The sequence below is a fragment of the Globicephala melas genome, chromosome 20 (assembly GCF_963455315.2).
Source record: "Globicephala melas chromosome 20, mGloMel1.2, whole genome shotgun sequence".
NCBI lineage: Eukaryota > Metazoa > Chordata > Mammalia > Artiodactyla > Delphinidae > Globicephala > Globicephala melas.
Genome location: NC_083333.1, coordinates 52,263,118 through 52,281,201, shown reverse-complemented (window position 1 = coordinate 52,281,201; position 18,084 = coordinate 52,263,118). Strand labels below are relative to the sequence as shown.

The window sequence follows — 18,084 nt, the reverse complement described above, 5'->3', positions numbered from 1 at the left end:
TTGTTTTTGATGGAATGTCCTATAAATATCAATTAAGTCCATCTTGTTTAACGTATCATTTAAAGCGTGTGTTTCCTTATTTATTTTCATTTTGGATGATCTGTCCATTGGTGAAAATGGGGTGTTGAAGTCCCCTACTATGATTGTGTTACTGTCAATTTCCCCTTTTATGGCTGTTAGTATTTGCCTTATGTATTGAGGTGCTCCTATGTTGGGTGCATAAATATTTACAATTGTTATATCTTCTTCTTGGATTGATCCCTTGATCATTATGTAATGTCCTTCTTTTTCTCTTGTAATAGTCTTTTTTTAAAGTCTATTTTGTCTGATAAGAGAATTGCTACTCCAGCTTTCTTTTGATTTCCATTTGCATGGAATATCTTTTTCCATCCCCTCACTTTCAGTCTGTATGTGTCCCTAGGTCTGAAGTGGGTCTCTTCTAGACAGCATATATACGGGTCTTGTTTTGTATCCATTCAGCCAGTCTATGTCTTTTGGTTGGAGCATTTAATCCATTTACATTTAAGGTAATTATCTATATGTATGTTCCTGTGAGCATTTTCCTAATTGTTTTGGGTTTGTTATTGTAGGTCTTTTCCTTCTCTTGTGTTTCCTGCCTAGAGAAGTTCCTTTAGCATTTGTTGTAAAGTTGGTTTGGTGGTGCTGAATTCTCTTAGCTTTTGCTTATCTGTAAAGTTTTTAATTTCTCTGTCAAATCTGAATGTGATCTTTGCTGGTTCGAGTAATCTTGGTTGTAGATTTTTCTCCTTCATCAGTTTAATATGTCCTGCCACCCACTTCTGGCTTGTAGAGTTTCTGGTGAAAGATCAGCTGTTAACTTTATGGGGATTCCCTTGTGTGTTATTTGTTGTTTTTCCCTTGCTGCTTTTAATATTTTTTCTTTGTATTTAATTTTTTTTTCTTTTCTTTTCTTTTTGCGGTATGCGGGCCTCTCACTGCTGTGGCCTCTCCCGTTGCGGAGCACAGGCTCCGGACGCGCAGGCTCAGCGGCCATGGCTCACGGACCCAGCTGCTCCACGGCATGTGGGATCTTCCCAGACTGGGGCACAAATCCGTGTCCCCTGCATCGGCAGGCGGACTCCCAACCACTGCACCACCAGGGAAACCCTGTATTTAATTTTTGATAGTTTAATTAGTATGTGTCTTGGCGTGTTCCTCCTTGTATTTATCCTGTATGGGACTCTCTCTGCTTCCTGGACTTGATTAACTATTTCCTTTCCCAAATTAGGGAAGTTTTCAACTGTAATCTCTTCATATATTTTCTCAGTCCCTTTCTATTTCTCTTCTTCTTCTGGGGCCCCTATAATTCGAATGTTGGTGCGTTTAATGTTGTCCCAGAGGTCTCTGAGACTGTCCTCAGTTCTTTCATTCTTTTTTCTGCTCTGCGGTAGTTATTTCCATTATTTTATCTTCCAGGTCACTTATCCGTTCTTCTGCCTCAGTTATTTTGCTACTGACCCCTTCTAGAGAATTTTTAATTTCACTTATTGTGTTGTTCATCATTGTTTGTTTCCTCTTTAGTTCTTCTAGGTCCTTGATAATTGTTCCTTGCATTTTCTCTATTCTATTTCAAGATTTTGGATCATCTTTACTATCATTATTCTGAATTCTTTTTCAGGTAGACTGCCTATTTCCTCTTCATTTGTTAGGTCTGGTGGGTTTTTACCTTGCTCCTTCATCTGCTGTGTGTTTTTCTGTCTTCTCATTTTGCTTATCTTATTGTGTTTGGGGTCTCCTTTTCGCAGCCTGCAGGTTCGTAGTTCCCGTTGTTTTTGGTGTCTGTCCCCAGTGGTTAAGGTTGGTTCAGTGGGTTGTGTAGGCTTCCTGGTGGAGGGAACCTAGTGCCTGTGTTCTGGTGGATGAGGCTGGATCTTGTTTTTCTGTTGGGCAGGTCCACGTCTGGTGTTGTGTTTTGTGGTCTCTGTGGCCTTATTATGATTTTAGGCAGCCTCTCTGATAATGTATGGGGTTGTGTTCCTGTCTTGCTAGTTGTTTGGCATAGGGTGTCCAGCACTGTAGTTTGGTGGTTGTTGAGTGGAGTTGGGTCTTGGTGTTGAGATGGAGATCTCTGGGAGATTTTCGCCATTTGATATTACGTGGTGCTGGGAGGTCTCTTGTGAATCAGTGTTCTGAACTTGGCTCTCCCACCTGAGAGGCACAGCCCTGACGCCTGGCTGGAGCACAAAGAGCCTGTCATCCACACGGCTCAGAATAAAAGGGAGAAAAGAAAGAAAGAAAGAAGAAGATAAAATAAAATAAAGTAAAATAAAATAAAGTCTTTAAAATTAAAAATAATTATTAAAAATTTTTTAAATTAATAAAAAAAAAGAGAGAAAGAAATAAGAGAGCAACCAAACCAAAAACCAAATCCAACAATGATAACAAGTGCTAAAAACTATACTATGGAAAAAAAATGGACAGACAGAACCCTAGGACAAATTGTAAGAGCCAAGCTATACAGACAAAATCACACACAGAAGCATACACGTACTCACAAAAAGAGAAAAAGGAAAAAAAAAAAATATATATATATCGTTGTTCCCAAAGCCTACCTCCTCAATTTGGGATGATTCGTTGTCTATTCATGTATTCCACAGATGCAGGGTACATCAAGTTGATTGTGGAGCTTTAATCCGCTGCTCCTGAGTCTGCTGGGAGAGATTTCCCTTTCCCTTCTCTGTTTGTACAGTTCCTGGGGCTCAGCTTTGGATTTGGCCCCGCCTCTTTGTGTAGGTCGCCTGAGGGCATCTGTTCCCACTCAGACATGATGAGGTTAAAGGAGCAGGTGATTCGGGGGGGCTCTGGCTCTCTCAGGCCCGGAGGAGGGAGGGGTACGGATGTGGGGCAAGCCTGCAGCGGCAGAGGCCAGCATGACGTTGCACCAGCCTGAGGCGCGCCGTGCGTTCTCCCGGGGAAGTTGTCCCTGGATCACGGGACCTTGGCAGTAGCGGGCTGCACAGGCTCCCAGGAGGGGAGGTGTGGAGAGTGACCTGTGCTCGCACACAGGCTTCTTGGTGGCGGCAGCAGCAGCCTTAGCGTCTCATGCTCGTCTCTGGGGTCCACGCTTTTAGCCGCGGCTCACGCCCGTCTCTGGAGCTCCTTTAAGCAGCGCTCTTAATCCCCTCTCCTCGCGCACCAGGAAACGGAGGCAAGAAAAAGTCTCCTGTCTCTTCGGCAGCTGCAGACTTTTCCTGGACTCCTTCCCGGCTAGCCGTGGTGCACTAGCCCCCTTCAGGCTGTGTTCACACCGCCAACCCTAGTCCTCTCCCTGGGATCTGACCTCCGAAGCCCGAGCCTCAGCTTCCAGCCCCGCCCGCCCTGGCGGGTGAGCAGACAAGCCTCTCAGGCTGGTGAGTGCTGGTCGGCACTGATCCTCTGTGCGGGAATCTCTCCGCTTTGCAACAGTGAGAGGCCCGCCTACCGCAAAAAAAAAAAAAAAATGTCCGTCTTGCCTCTGTCCCCTGCCCAAGGCAACCTGTATTAGTTTTTTCTGTACCTTTTCAGAGTATTTCATGCCTATATAAGCTAGTTCATGTATATTCTTTTCCCTCATTTTTATACAAATGATTGTATATACTGCACACTCTTCTACATGTCTCTTTTTTACTTTAACAATATACCCTGGAGATCTTTTTATATTCGACCATAAGAAGCCTTCTCATTCCTTTTGTTTGTTCGTTTGTTTTTTGCGGCACGCGGGCCTCTCACTGTTGTGGCCTCTCCCGTTGGCGGAGCACAGGCTCCAGACTCACAGGCTCAGTGGCCACGGCTCACGGGCCCAGCCGCTCCGTGGCATGTGGGATCTTCCCGGACCGGGGCACGAACCCGTGTCCCCTGCATCGGCAGGCAGACTCTCAACCACTGCGCCACCAGGGAAGCCCCTCATTCCTTTTTGTAAGCTGCATCATGCACCATGGAAATAACCGTAATTAATTTAGCCCACCGTATTGATAAATATTTCAGTTGTTCCCAATGTTCTGCTACTGGGCAGATGAATTCCTTTTAAATGGATAAAAGCAGCAGGGGGCATGAGTTCCCAGTCCTAAGGCATCCATCCCACCCTCAAGGACCTTCTGAGGAGGCCTCCCAGCTCTCCAGTGACCACTGGAGACAGTGGCGATTGTACCCAGAGAGCCCCCAGAGCACCTTGTGAGAAATCAGAGACCTCCAGGGGAAAGAGTGCCAGCGTCCCTTCTAAGGAAGAGATAGGAGCTACACCAGGTCCCCCGCACATCCTGCCAACACCCTTGGGAAAACTCAAACAGTTCCTACTCATTTTGCAAATGGCAGCAGGAAAGAGTTACCCTTGCCCTCTAGTGGGCATCTGTTGTCTTTGGATAGCCAGGGTATCCTGGGTGGGCAGGAGCTGTCTCTGCTCAGGAAAGGCAGTGTCTAAAGGCCTGGCTCCCTCCTGTTGAGGAAGGGATGGAGGCCCCTGGGTCTTCTTGACAAGGACTTTTCTTGGCTTCTCTTTCAGGCCACTCAGCAAGGGACCATCCAGTGCAACTTTGCCGGGGTTGCTTTAGGTGATTCCTGGATCTCCCCCATCGGTAAGTAGGGAATTTTCAGACATTTTAAAAGTCCCTTTCCCTACCCTTCGGGACTTTGGGCTGTGGTATCTAGATCAAAGAACAAGGCAATGGAATTCTCTGGATCCTTGAAAAAGTCAACACAGAAAATGTTTACTCCAGGAGTATTCCAAGAAATTCAGGAGTGAGAACTCACTTACAGTGCCCCTACCGTGGACTGCTACAGGCTGAACCGAGGTCTCTTATTTGATTTTCACAACAAAAGAACCAAATTTTACGGTTGAAGACATTCTAGAGACGTAGAAAGATGATGGAATTTGCCCTCTGACACACAGAATGAGTTGCCTGGGCAGGATACAAACCCAAGTCTGTTTGTCATCTCGTCCTGTCCACCATCCTTATGCTAACATGAGCATTTGGGGTGAAATTCCCACCTGTTGCTCATTTTGATGGTGAGGCAGGGCTACCATCTGGTCCTGTAACTCAGAGGTTCGAAGTTTCATAACCTGAGCATCCTCGTTGGGAGTATAGATAAAAGTCGTTTGGAATGTATACACCCAGGGTGTGGCTTCAGGCATCTGAAATAGTCACTGTGGTAGGGTTAACTCTAGTGAGGATTTCTAAATCTCAGCAATGTTGATGTTTTGAGCGTCATGTGATTCTTTGTTTTGGGGGGCGTGTCCTGTGCAGTGAAGGATGTTAGCAGCATCTCTGCCCGTTAGATGCCAGTATTTCCACCCCAGCTTGGCAACCAACAATATCTCCAGACATATTGCCAAATGTCCCCAGGGGACAAAATCACCCCGGTTAGGAACTACTGCCCTAACCTAACAAAAGGTGACTTTCACAGGCAAAACCAAACGGTAGAGTTAGATTTCAGAAGAGAAGTTGCCTCTGAAATAGGGAGGGGAGTAAGCTGGAAAGGGACACGAAGGAACTTTTTAGGCTCTCGTTGGGTGGTGGTTACATGAGTGGATGTGTTAATCGAAACTCTTCTAAATGTATGTCTATGGTTTGTGATGATGCCTCAGGTTTTTAAAAATAATAATTTATAAAAGGTAATATTTTTCCCTTAAAAGATAGAAATTTGGCTTGTTACAGAGGTATGTCCCTGATGGATTCAAGACATTCTGAAGCTGCTTGGAATGGTTATTTCTTGCTCTCGTTCTTGGCATCTCCAGGGCAGGGGTTAAAGGACAGAACTGAAAGCTCAGTCCGCATTGTGAAAAGGGCTGCTCTTTGTGTTTCCTTCCTGGGTGTACTTCCTAGGATGCCAAGATGTTGCAGAAGCCTTGACCTGAGGCGTGAGGGAGTCAGCAGGTTTCCTGACAGGTGTCTCACTCAGAGTGACGGTCCTGGCCTCACACTTCCTTCGAGGGTCTCATCACAGCTGTGTTAATAACACTAAACACTTTTCATGTGTTAACTTCACTTAATGCTTGCAACAGCTCCATGGGATGGATGGTATTATTATCCTAGTTTTGGAGGTGATGAAATGGGGACTCAGAGAGGTTAAGCAATCTTCCTAAAGTCACACAGCTAAAGCCAGGATGCACATGAAGGCAGCAGGCAGTGGAATCCATGCACTTAACCATTACCCTGCATTCCTCCCTGAGACCAGTAAGTTAGCCTCATGGCTTTGCATGTGCTCTTCATCTGGTCCAAAATCTCCCGAATTCACATTGTTGTGACCCACCTCCCCTTTTGAATCTTCCTGCCCAGCTCTTAATCCCTCCTTCCAGGTCCACCTTGATCCCTTCTTCCAGATCCACCTTACGTATCACTCTTCCACCCCAGAAGTACTCTCTTTTTTGAAGAAGTACTATTAATTTTCACAAGCAATTATTAATTGCTTGCTAGGGAGTAGTTGTTTTGTTGGGTGCTAGGAAAGATGCAGACATGCTTCATTTCTTCAAGAAGATCTGCACAGTTCAGTTTGGTAGCCGTAGCCACATATGACTATTTACATTAATTAAAATACATAAAATTTTCCATCTTTCATTTGTACTACCCACAATTTCAAAGTGCCCAATGGCCACGTGTGGCTGTTGACTATTGTTTTGGACCACACAGATACAGAACATTTTGAGAGTTCCCTGGCGGTCCAGTGGGTTAGGACTCTGTGCTTCCACAGCAGGGGGCATGGGTTCAGTCCCTGGTCGTGGAACTACGATCCCACAAGCCTTGCGGTGTGGAAGAAAAAGAAAAAGATATAGAACATTTCCATCATTGCAGAAAGTTCTACTGGACATCAGAGGTCCTCATCAGAGTTCAGCAACTACGGCCTCCAAGTCAAATTCTGTCCTGCCACTCTGCTTTAGTAAATAAAGTTTTTACTGGGACACAGTCACACCTATTTATTTACATATCCTCTGACTCTTGGGAGGCTTCCGAAACAGAGTTGAGTAGTTGTAACAGAGATCAGCTGGCCTGCAAAGCCAGAAATATTTATTATTTATCTCTTTCTTTCAGAAAAAGTTTGTCAGTCCCTGGTCTAGATCAAGCAGGGAATGGGATGCATTGGAGAACTGCAGATGATTCTTTATAAGAAACTGAGGGGGGCTTCCCTGGTGGCGTAGTGGTTGAGTCCGCCAGCCGATGCAGGGGACATGGGTTCGTGCCCCGGTCCGGGAAGATCCCACATGCCGCGGAGCGGCTGGGCCTGTGAGCCATGGCCGCTGAGCCTGCACGCCTGGAGCCTGTGCTCCGCAACGGGAGAGGCCTGCGTACCACAAAAAAAAAAAAAAGAAAAAAGAAAAAGAAACTGAGGGGCTTCCCTGGTGGCGCAGTGGTTGAGAGTCCGCCTGCCGATGCAGGGGACACGGGTTCGTGCCCCGGTCTGGGAAGATCCCACATGCTACAGAGCGGCTGGGCCCGTGAGCCATGGCCGCTGAGCCTGTGCGTCCGGAGCCTGTGCTCCGCAACGGGAGAGGTCACAGCAGTGAGAGGCCCGCGTACCGCAAAAAAAAAAAAAAAAAAGGCAACAGAAACAGAAACTGAGGCACAGGTTTGATGGTTTAGCTGGAAAGGTGAATGACAACTGGGTCCTGTAGGACCTGGTGTGCCTGCATTTCTCAGGGTGTGCTCTGAAGAATACCAGTCCAATGAAGTGCTATGCAAAGGGCTCCATGGCCAAATAAGTTTCAGAAGTGCCAAATACTGGTGCCACTTCCTCACGGTTCACAGGTACATTAAAGGCTCTGAGAAGTCCTGCAGTAAAAAATAAAAATATGTTGTCTTTTGCATAACCCCAAAGGTATTTCACCACCAAGTCATTTTTCCTTCTAATACTTTGGTTAACGTTCTGTAGAACTGGGGTTATTTGAAACAGACTTTGAGATACTTGGGCTTAGGGGGAACCATTGAAGGCTTTTAAGCAAAGGAGTGACGTGTTCAAATGTGCTCTATAAGTTGTGGTCGTTGATGGAAATCAACTATACTTGAGTTTTTTTTTTTAATTACAGAAGAAGAAAATCACATAAGCCAAAAAAAAAAAGTTGTGGGCCTTGCTACTTTTTGGGCACATCTCTCAATGGCACTAGCCGTACTTAGTGTTATGGTAGTTGTGAACTTGTCCAAACCAAGCCCAACTATTCTCTTTGAAGTCAGGTATTGTCTTACTCGTGTTTATATCTTATAAAGCTCCTTACTGGCTTTAGGCCCATAGTAAACTCTCAATACATTTTCGGGATTGAAATGAATTGATTGGCAGTTACAGCACAGACACTTGTGAGGTCATTAGTCTTTTTCCTTAATTAGCTCCTTGACGGAAGCTGGCGTCCCCAGATTGGAGGAGCAGGCAGGATGCAGAGCAGAACTCTGAAGGTGGGGAAATATTTTAGGCTGTCACAAAGTCTAGAAGTCTGCAAATGAGGGCCTCCACTGCACACGCACTGCTCGCCTGTGGTACCATCCCTGGCGACTCACTGGCCGCGCCAGTATCAGGCCAAATTAATGTAGCATTTAGTCCAGTCACCAGAAAGACCCCCACAGCCTCGCCCCACCTCCCAGCCACTGAGACATCAGCCCTGCATGGGCCCTGGTGAGTTAAGGAGCCTTCAGACCCAAAGCCACTGCATTTCTTCTGTCTCTTTCTGCTTTGGAAGGAAAACTAGTTAGGTATTTTGTGGGGAGGACAGAGCCACAACAAACTTATTTTCTTATGTGGTTTCCTTTAGATTCAGTGCTCTCCTGGGGACCTTACTTGTACAGCATGGTAAGTAGATGAGTCCCCAGCTCTGCACCTTCTGTGGTTAACAGCCCAGCTGACCTCTTCTGGCTCTGTCCGAAGGAAGGGCAAAGCTAGCTGGGTTTGCCTGTGTGGTTGACATTGCCCCTTAGGGACTTATCAAATAATCTGTATCAAATCAAAGACCCTAAGCAACAGCCGGCCTTGGGGACAAATTTAAAGAAATATCAGCACAGTTATCCCATTTCTCCAGCTATAAGAAATGCACATTTTAAAATTCCCCCCCCAGCTTTTTATTACAGACATTTTCAAATACACAGAAAAGTTGAAAGATCATGGGGAACACCCATATACCCATCACTTAGACTCAGTTACCGTTTTCCTATATTTCCATCATCAATATGGACGGTCCCTTCTCCTTCCTGCCGCTCTTTCTGTTACCCATCCCTAACTGGAGCCATGCCAGGTTTGTGTCTCTCACAAAGTGGGCCTTTTAGTTCTTGCTTTGCGTTCCAGTCTCTTCTCGACGACCAAGGTCTGGCAGAGGTGTCTCGGGTTGCAGAACAAGTCCTGGATGCCATAAATAAGAGACTCTACAAAGAGGCCACCGAGCTGTGGGAGAAAGCAGAAATGGTCATTGAACAGGTAAGAGGGGACGCGCTCGGGGCCAGCCTGCTTGGCTTTTCCCCTTGGGTGAAGGGACCTTGGTTGGCGTTGTTAAGATTGGGATCTATCCTGAGACTGCCCACAAGTCGAGAAATAATGTCAAACTAAACGATAAATCTGGCGAGTCTGAGCAAAGACGGGGTCAGAAAGCCACCCAGCCTGCAAGACTTGCCTGCCTCTTGACTGAAGGTATGGCTTCTGTAAAAAGGAATATGTCCCACAGAGGCAAGTGTTTGGATCCTTGCCGAGCAGTGCTTTGGCCCCAGTGAGCCAGGAGGGAGGAATGCACAGGCTGAGGACTTGAGTATGAAGGACACTCTGTAGCTCGGTTTTCCCTGGTAATTAACACACAGGCCCTTGGTTTCCTCCTGCGGCATCGGAGCTCCACTGGAATGAGCTGCTCACTTTGCCAGGAGACTGGGCTGACACTGCTGGTCTCTGAGCCTTAAGGGCTACGTTTCTTTCTGGTCCGAGCAAATGTACAGAGTTAAAGCTGTCCTCGGATAAGGTGGAGAGCCAGGTGCCGTTCTGTTTTGCAACTTTGATAATGAATAAGTAAAACAAACAGCCGAATATATTTCTTCTGTATCTCAGAACACAGACGGAGTGAACTTCTATAACATCTTAACTAAGACGTCTCCCACGTCTACCATGAAATCGAGTCTAGAATTCACCCAGAGCCACATAGGTGAGTGGACCTTGACGTTGCTAGACCCTGTCTCAGCCTCCGTGGGAGAGGAAACCAATTTTTTAAAAAGCTTTATGGATATATAATTTACGTACCATAAAATTCACCCATTTTAAGTGTGTAATTCCATGGTTTTTAGTTTATTTACAGAGTTGTGCACTTATCACCACCATCGAGTTTTAGCACATTTCCATCACCCCAGAAAGAGCCCACGTGTCTGTCTGCCATCAATTTCTGTTCCCACTCCCAGCCCCAGGCAACCACTAATCTGCTTTCAGTCTCTCTACATTTGCCATTTCAGGACATTTCACATAGATGGAGTCATGCACTAGGTAGGCTTTTGCATCCGGCTTCTTGCACTTAGACAGTGTTTTGAAGTTTGGAAACCAGCTTCTGCACATTGAATGACGATGTCAGTTCTCCTAAAGGCTGGATTGAGTTGTCTTCCCTGCGGGTGCTGAATGCCTGGTATCCTCCCGCCACGTAGAAGCTGCAGGAGGCCTCTAGATTCCACTCAGCTGATTGCCTTTGGCCGTGCTGGCTAATCTCAGTGGCCCCAGAGTACATAAAATGCAGCAATCAAAACCAATGAAGCATCTGCACTTTGAACATGTTCCTGACTCCCCCCACCCCCCCGCCATCTGGGGGGCATCGGGGACACTTTTCTTCTTCCAGGTGCAGGTCTCCCTCTTACACACAGCATCCCCGGCCGCTTAGAAAAGAGGATGGTCTTATTTCCGGTCCTTTGACTCACCGTGTACCAGTTTGTTTTAGTTCACCTTTTCCAGCGCCACGTGAGACACTTACAGCAGGATGCCTTAAGTCAGCTCATGAATGGTCCCGTCAGAAAGAAACTCAAAATTATTCCTGAAGATTGCTCCTGGGGAGGTAACTTGTGTGATCAAATTAAAACGTCTTTTGTAGAGCTGGGGGGGGGGTGAAAAAGGTGGAAATTCAAAGGCCTTAATCTGTTGAATGGGCTTTGGTGGTGGCGATAGTGTGTTGCAGGTAGAATAGTATTGACATTGATAGATGAGCAAACATAGAAAGACAGTAAATAACATGCCAAAATTGGTTCAAAATCGGGGGTTTTGAACCAAGGGAAGTGGCTGGGGAGAGAAATGAAGCGACTTTTTGTAAGTGGAAGCCAGGAGTGAGTACATGGGAATCATCACACCCTCTTTACTTTTGTATCAGTGTGAGGTTTTCCATAATAAAAAATTGAGATTAAAAAAGCCATGCCCAGGGCTTCCCTGGTGGCGCAGTGGTTGCGAGTCCGCCTGCCGATGCAGGGGACGCGGGTTCGTGCCCCGGTCCGGGAAGATCCCACATGCCGCGGAGCGGCTGGGCCCGTGAGCCATGGCCGCTGAGCCTGCGCGTCCGGAGCCTGTGCTCCGCAACGGGAGAGGCCACAACAGGGAGAGGCCCGCGTACTGAAAAAAAAAAAAAAAAAAAAAAAAAAGCCATGCCCAAGGCCACAGTTGGTTGTGGGTGAGACTTCCAGACAAAGGCCCTTCCGGACAGGGTTTGAGAAGCTCTCTCGGGCTGGCCTCTGCAGGCGTCCTGCTGTGGATGTGGCCTGCCGTCTGTTGCCTTCTGGTCTGAAGGTCATAGTGGGGAAATACAGGGGTCCTCAGGGACCCCAGTAAGTTCCTGCTCAGTCTTATAGGGAAGCTGTGAGTAAGTGGGACCCCCAGACTCCTGGAGGGGAAACACTCAAGCTAAGGAGGGTTTTGTTCATGTCTAAGAGACCCCAAAGCTATGCCTCTGTTAGGGCAGAACGTTGACAGCGGTGGAGAGGCTGGGACTTGGCTCTGGCCCTGGCTTCTTCAGGGGACACGGCCATCTCCCAACACGCAGTCAACAGAGGACTCGTCCTAGACCTAGTGTCTTCATTTCCCCCTCATCCCTTAGAGTTTTCTAGTAATGAGGGAAAAGTTAGCTCAAACAAAAGAATGCGGTGTCAGAGCTTAAAGGGGTACAGACACCCATGGGAGGTTGGATGCTGAGAAGGAGGAGATGTGAGCACCCCCAGGAGGCCAGGTGAAGGTCAAGCTCACAAGAGCACATCTTTTCAGCTCAACCCCCTCATCTTACCTTCATGACAGTGTTGTCCAGCCCCAGCTTCTCTCGTTATAGGGACCCTCCCTCGCTGCCCAGTGTGGCTAGACGGGCGAGCCAACTACACTTTTGCAGATGAAAGCTGATAAGAGCAAACTCTTCCTAGCTCGGGTGTGCCTGTGTATGGGTCTGGAAAGGACAGACTGTCCTTTCCGGGTACCCTCAGTGTCCCAAGTCCAGTTTGTAGTTAAGGCCTACATACTTAGGAGTCAGCCAGACCTGCGTTCCGGTCCCAGCTTGCCACTGGCTGTTTCGCCCGGGGCGTGTTGCTCAGCCTCTCTGAGCCTTATGTTCTTTAGCCATTGCACAGGCTAAAGAGCCTAACCTCACAGGGTTGGTGAAGGAAGGAGGCAATGGGATGTTGCTTGCAGAGTGCTTACTTAGCACTAAAAGTCAATGATGGCTGCTGCCGTCGTTCAGTACATACGATGAGAGTGATGGTCAGGGACCCAGCAAGAAGGCTGTGCGGACCGCCTCCTCTCTTGCGTGGGGCTAGTCATCCATGTGACTTTACCAAGGGCCAGCTCTGAATTGGTTTAGGACTGATTTGTTGACTACTAAGGTAGCCCTACTGGTTCAGAGCTTAAAACTTGGCCCTGAAAAAGCAAAAACAAAGCAAAACAAAAAAACCTTGTCTCTGGGGTGACTCAGCAAAGGAGGAAAACTAATGCTGGCCCCAAATCAGTTTGTCCCCTGAGAGGACCAGCGCAATGGGTATTTTCTTTCTTTTAAAAATTTTACTTATTTTTTTGGCTGCATTGGGTCTTCGTTGCTGCGCGCGGGCTTTCTCTAGTTGTGGAGAGTGGAGGCTAATCTTTGTTGCGGTGCGTGGGCTTCTCATTGTGGTGACTTCTCTTGTTGTGGAGCACGGGCTCTAGGCACGCGGGCTTCAGTCGTTGCGGCATGTGGGCTCAGTAATTGTGGCGCACGGGCTTAGTTGATCCGCGGCGTGTGTGATCTTCCCGAACCAGGGATTGAACCCGTGTCCCCTGTGTTGGCAGGCGGATTCTTAACCACTGTGCCACCAGGGAAGTCCCTCAAAGGGTATTTTCTAAACCTCCCTGTTTCCTTGGGTGTTAGCTTTCTCTGGGTTTCCATCCCTCATGACAGATGGCATCTGCTGTCATCACAAGCACCTGGATGAACAGACACGTGTGCTGTTTGGGCTCCCCTTCTCCACGGCCAGCTCGGGGCACAGATTTCTGGGCCAGCTGGTCCCTGTTGGTGAAGCAGCTGTGTATTCGGTCTTTGTTAGGTGCTGCACGGTGGTCACTTTTGGGTGCTGGGTGCTCTGGGCTGAAAGGTGCCTCTTGTTCTGGCAGGTTCCAAGCTGCTACCTCTTTCTCCTTCCCCTTGTACAGGCCAGGCTGCCAGCGTCTTCCTGAACATGAAGGGGGACTTCATGAAACCCGTCATCAGCATTGTGGACGAGCTGCTGGAAGCCGGGGTCAACGTGACCGTGTATAATGGACAGCTTGACCTCATCGTGGACACCATGGGTAGGAACCACTCGGGGCCCATGGAGGCAGTGTCGTGGGTTGAGCTGGAAGGGAACTGGCCTCTTGGGGGACTGTTGACATTGAAATGGCAGGAGGAAGGCCATTTCCTGTTACATGCATCCACCCCTGACCTTGACTCTTTGCAGAGGGTAGGGCTGCCCGAGGTTGTGACCCCTCAGAGAAGCCTGGCCTGTCCAGCTTTTGAGGCCTTAGGTATGATTACAGAAAAGGATAATACCCACGCCCACCTCGAAATTTAAAAAGAAGACATTTCCCTAGCCACTGGACTGAGGGAAAACCTGATTCTTGTGCAGCGTCACAGGGGATGGGAAAGCACTGCAGCGTGAATCAAGACAGCCCTGCCGACCCAGTAAAGATAGGACCCAGGGGAAATGGTCTTGGTGGGGTCCCTCCCGCGTTGGCTGCCACCTGTGCCCACCTCTGGTTTCAGGGAGGGCCAGGGAGAAGCTCAGGCAGGTTCTCAGAACTGGCAGATAAATCGAGGCACATGGTCTGGAGGGTCTGAGCGTTCCTCAAAGTCAGCAGGATTGAATATTTTGGGGACTTGGGAGCCAAGGGTACTGAGGACGATTTGAAAAGGTTCTGTGTTTCTTCCACGACCTCCCCGGTGTGATCCAGCATCTCCTTACCCTGAGGCTTCTCCGTCCTCCTGACAGTGCTGTCCACCTCCAGAGGTCCCCGATTTCCTTCCTACAGAGCGTAGGGCAGTGGGAGGGTCAGGGGCAAAAAGTAGTCATAGCTGTTAGATTTCTCCTGGGCAGCCTGGCTGTGGCTGGGACAACCAGTGCTACAAATGCAGAGTCCCAGGCCATGCCCAGACCTACTGCATTGGAATGTGCATTTTAACAAGATCCCAAAGTGAGTTTTATGTACATCCCAGCTTGCAGATTCTATGCCGAATCATGGGACCCAGATTTTGGGTTCTCCTCCACTCAGCTCTTAATGCTGGGGCCTTCTTTATCCCCCTCGCCAGGTCAGGAGGCCTGGGTGCGAAAACTGAAGTGGGCAGAACTGCCCAAATTCAGTCAGCTGAAGTGGAAGCCCCTGCACAGTGACCCTGAGACTTCAGAAACGTCTGCCTTTGTCAAGTCCCACAAGAACCTGGCTTTCTACTGGATTCTCAGAGCTGGACACATGGTGAGAGAGGGTCAGCATTTGTTCCAGATTTGCCACTCGAGTTGGGGGTGGGGGAGCCACACGCACTGGTCTCATAAGTGCATTGGGTTTGGGGGTGTTTGGGGGTCGCTAATGAAAATCTGTTTGTGAGTAAATCCTCCTGAGAGACTTCCGCTGGGTTCTCTATCCTCTGCTCTTTAGATTAAATGAGTTGAATGTTACTTTCCTCTGGACAGTTTGTCCTGAAGGAACAACTTGTCCCGAGGGAGGGAGGGAGGAGGGAGAAATTGTCTTTCCCTGACATTTTCAGGGAGTGAAATCAGAGCTCGGTGGTCTGTAAGGCTGAGCACAGTGCAGAGTACAAGTGTTTGTGAGGAGCGGTGGCTCTGGAACTTCAGTTCAGAAGAGGCTTCACCTGCAAAGACGGGCACTGAGGCTGCAGCACTCTTGCACTTGCCTAGCGAACACGGTGTTTTCCCTTAGGCTGTAGGTGGACTGAGTAGCTTTCCCTGGGCTGAAGGAGATGATGGAGGGATGGATCCACTATGCAAGCACATGCACACTCATGCACACGCATACACACACAGACGACCTGCAAAGGAGCCAAAGACGGGAATGCCCAGGAAGCAGAGGGGCCCAGGTGTTCCCCTCACGGTTATGCTTCGGTCCAGCCGTTTAAATGCAGCCTCTCCTTTCGTCCCAGATGGCAGTTTCCTGGAGGAGACCTGTGGGAGAGATGGGAAGGCTTGGCGCCATAGCGCTAAGACAGAATCTCCACAGAGCCGGGGCTGAGGGACAGCTGTCTGGCTGGAAAGGAGGGCCTAAGGAACTGGCCTTAAAGCTTCATGTGCACAGTGAGGACATCATAGAGCACTCACTTGGACCGCCAAGGAAATGCTGAGGGACTTGAGGGTTACCAGCAGTGGTTCTCAACTGGGGTCAGTTTTGCCCCAAGGGGACTTCAGGGATGTCTGGAGACATTTGGGGTTGTCACAGCTTGGGGCAGGTTGCTACTGGTATGTGGTGGGCAGAGGCCATGGATCCTGGTAAACATCCTGCTGCACACAGGCCAGCCCCCCGCCACAGAGAATTGTGTTGCGCAAAACGTTAGTCGTGTCCAGGTTGAGAAACCCTGACCTAGAGGAAAGTGGGAGCTTGGGTGTATGGTATACTTGTTCTCACAATATTTATTAGGTATCTTGGCCATGAATAACTTATCCTCAACCTCTCTGACCCTTAGTCTTCTATTTTTTTATATATATAAATTTATTTATTTTATTTATTTTTGGCTGTGTTGGGTCTTTGCTGCTGAGCACGGGCTTTCTTTAGTTGTGGTGAGGGGGGCTACTCTTCGTTGCTGTGCGCAGGCTTCTCACTGCAGTGGCTTCTCTTGTGGGGCACAGGCTCTAGGCGCTTGGGCTTCAGTAGTTGTGGCACGTGTGCTCAGTAGTTGTGACTCGTGGGATCTAGAGCGCAGGCTCAGTAGTTGTGGCACATGGGCTTAGTTGCTCCGCGGCATGTGGGATCTTCCCAAACCAGAGATCGAACCCATGTCCCTTGCATGGGCAGGCAGACTCTCAACCACTGCGCCACCAAAAAGCCCTTCCCTTAGTCTTCTCTTAAGAACCTCCCAGAGAGAGACGGGAAGATAGCAGAAGAGTAGGACGTGGAGATCACCTTCCTCCCCACAGATACACCAGAAACACATCTACACGTGGAACAACTCCTACAGAACACCTACTGAATGCTGGCAGAAGACCTCAGACCTCCCAAAAGGCAAGAAACTCCCCACGTACCTGGGTAGGGCAAAAGAAAAAAAGAAAAAACAGAGACAAAAGGATAGGGATGGGACCCGCACCAGTGGGAGGGAGCTGTGAAGGAGGAAAGGTTTCCAGACACTAGAAGCCCCTTCGCAGGCAAAGACTGCGGGTGGCGAGGGGGAAAGAAGCTTCAGAGCCATGGAGGAGAGCGCAGCAACAGGGGTGCGGAGGGCAAAGTGGAGAGATTCCCGCACAGAGGATCGGTGCCGACCAGCACTCACCAGCCCGAGAGGCTTGTCTGCTCACCCGCTGGAACAGGCGGGGGCTGGAAGCTGAGGCTCGGGCTTCGGAGGTCGGATCCCAGGGAGAGGACTGGGGTTGGCGGCGTGAACACAGCCTGGAGGGGTTAGTGAGCCATGGCTAGCTGGGAGGGAGTCTGGGAAAAGTCTGGAGCTGCCGAAGAGACAAGAGACTTTTTCTTGCCTCTTTGTTTCCTGGTGCCTGGGAGAGGGGATTAAGAGCGCTGCTTAAAGGAGCTACAGAGACGGGCGCAAGCTGCGGCTAACAGCAAGGACCCCAGAGACGGGCATGAGACGCTAAGGCTGCTGCTGCCGCCGCCAAGAAGCCTGTGTGTGAGCACAGGTCACTATCCACACCTCCCCTCCCAGGAGCCTGTGCAGCCCGCCACTGCCAGGGTCCCGGGATCCAGGGACAACTTACCCAGGAGAACACACGGCGCGCCTTGGGCTGGTGCAATGTCACGCTGGCCTCTGCCGCCGTGGGCTCACCCTGCATCCGTACCCCTCCCTCCCCCGAGCCTGAGTGAGCCAGAGCCCGCGAATCAGCTGCTCCTTTAACCCTATCCTGTCTGAGCGAAGAACAGACACCCTCAGGCGACCTACATGCACAGGCAGGGCCAAATCCAAACCTGAACCCCGGGAGCTGTGTGAACAAAGAAGAGAAAGGGAAATATCTCCCAGCAGCCTCAGAAGCAGTGATTAAAGCTCCACAATCAACTTGATGTACCCTGCATCTGTGGAATACCTGAATAGACAACCAATCATCCCAAATTGAGGAGGTGGACTTTGGGAGCAAGATAGATTATTTTTTCTCCTTTTCCTCTTTTTGTAAGTGTGTATGTGTATGCTTCTGTGTGAGATTTTGTCTGTATACCTTTGCTTTCACCATTTGTCCTAGAGTTCTGTCCGTCCGTTTTTTGTTTTGTTTTGTTTTACTTTTCAAAATTTTTTTCTTAATAATTATTTTATTTTACCTTACTTTATTTTATTTTATCGTCTTTCTTTCTTTCTTTATTTCTTTTCTTTCTCTCTTTCATCTTTCTGTTTTTTCTACCTTTTATTCTGAGGCGCGTGGAGGAGAGTCTCTTGGTGCTCCAGCCAGGTGTCAGGGCTGTGCCACTGAGGTGAGAGAGCCAAGTTCAGGACATTGGTCCACAATAGACCTCCCAGCTCCA

At 48.8% G+C, this 18,084-nt stretch overlaps 1 protein-coding gene across 2 annotated transcripts in view; it reads left to right on the top strand.

Moving 5' to 3' along the window:
• The window catches only part of SCPEP1 (serine carboxypeptidase 1), a 43,866-nt gene that overhangs the window by 16,594 nt on the left and 9,188 nt on the right, over positions 1-18,084 (top strand). The window contains exons 6-13 of one of the 2 annotated variants that reach the window (XM_060290817.2): positions 4,499-4,571; positions 8,729-8,766; positions 9,256-9,384; positions 10,000-10,093; positions 10,868-10,981; positions 13,576-13,713; positions 14,708-14,871; positions 16,542-16,874. In XM_060290817.2, the coding sequence (XP_060146800.1) occupies positions 4,499-4,571; positions 8,729-8,766; positions 9,256-9,384; positions 10,000-10,093; positions 10,868-10,981; positions 13,576-13,713; positions 14,708-14,871; positions 16,542-16,727 (936 nt within the window). In that variant the 3' untranslated portion in view covers positions 16,728-16,874. Of the gene's footprint in view, positions 1-4,498; positions 4,572-8,728; positions 8,767-9,255; positions 9,385-9,999; positions 10,094-10,867; positions 10,982-13,575; positions 13,714-14,707; positions 14,872-16,541; positions 16,875-18,084 lie in introns of those variants that run through there. The other variant, XM_030881647.3, reaches the window with a different exon arrangement.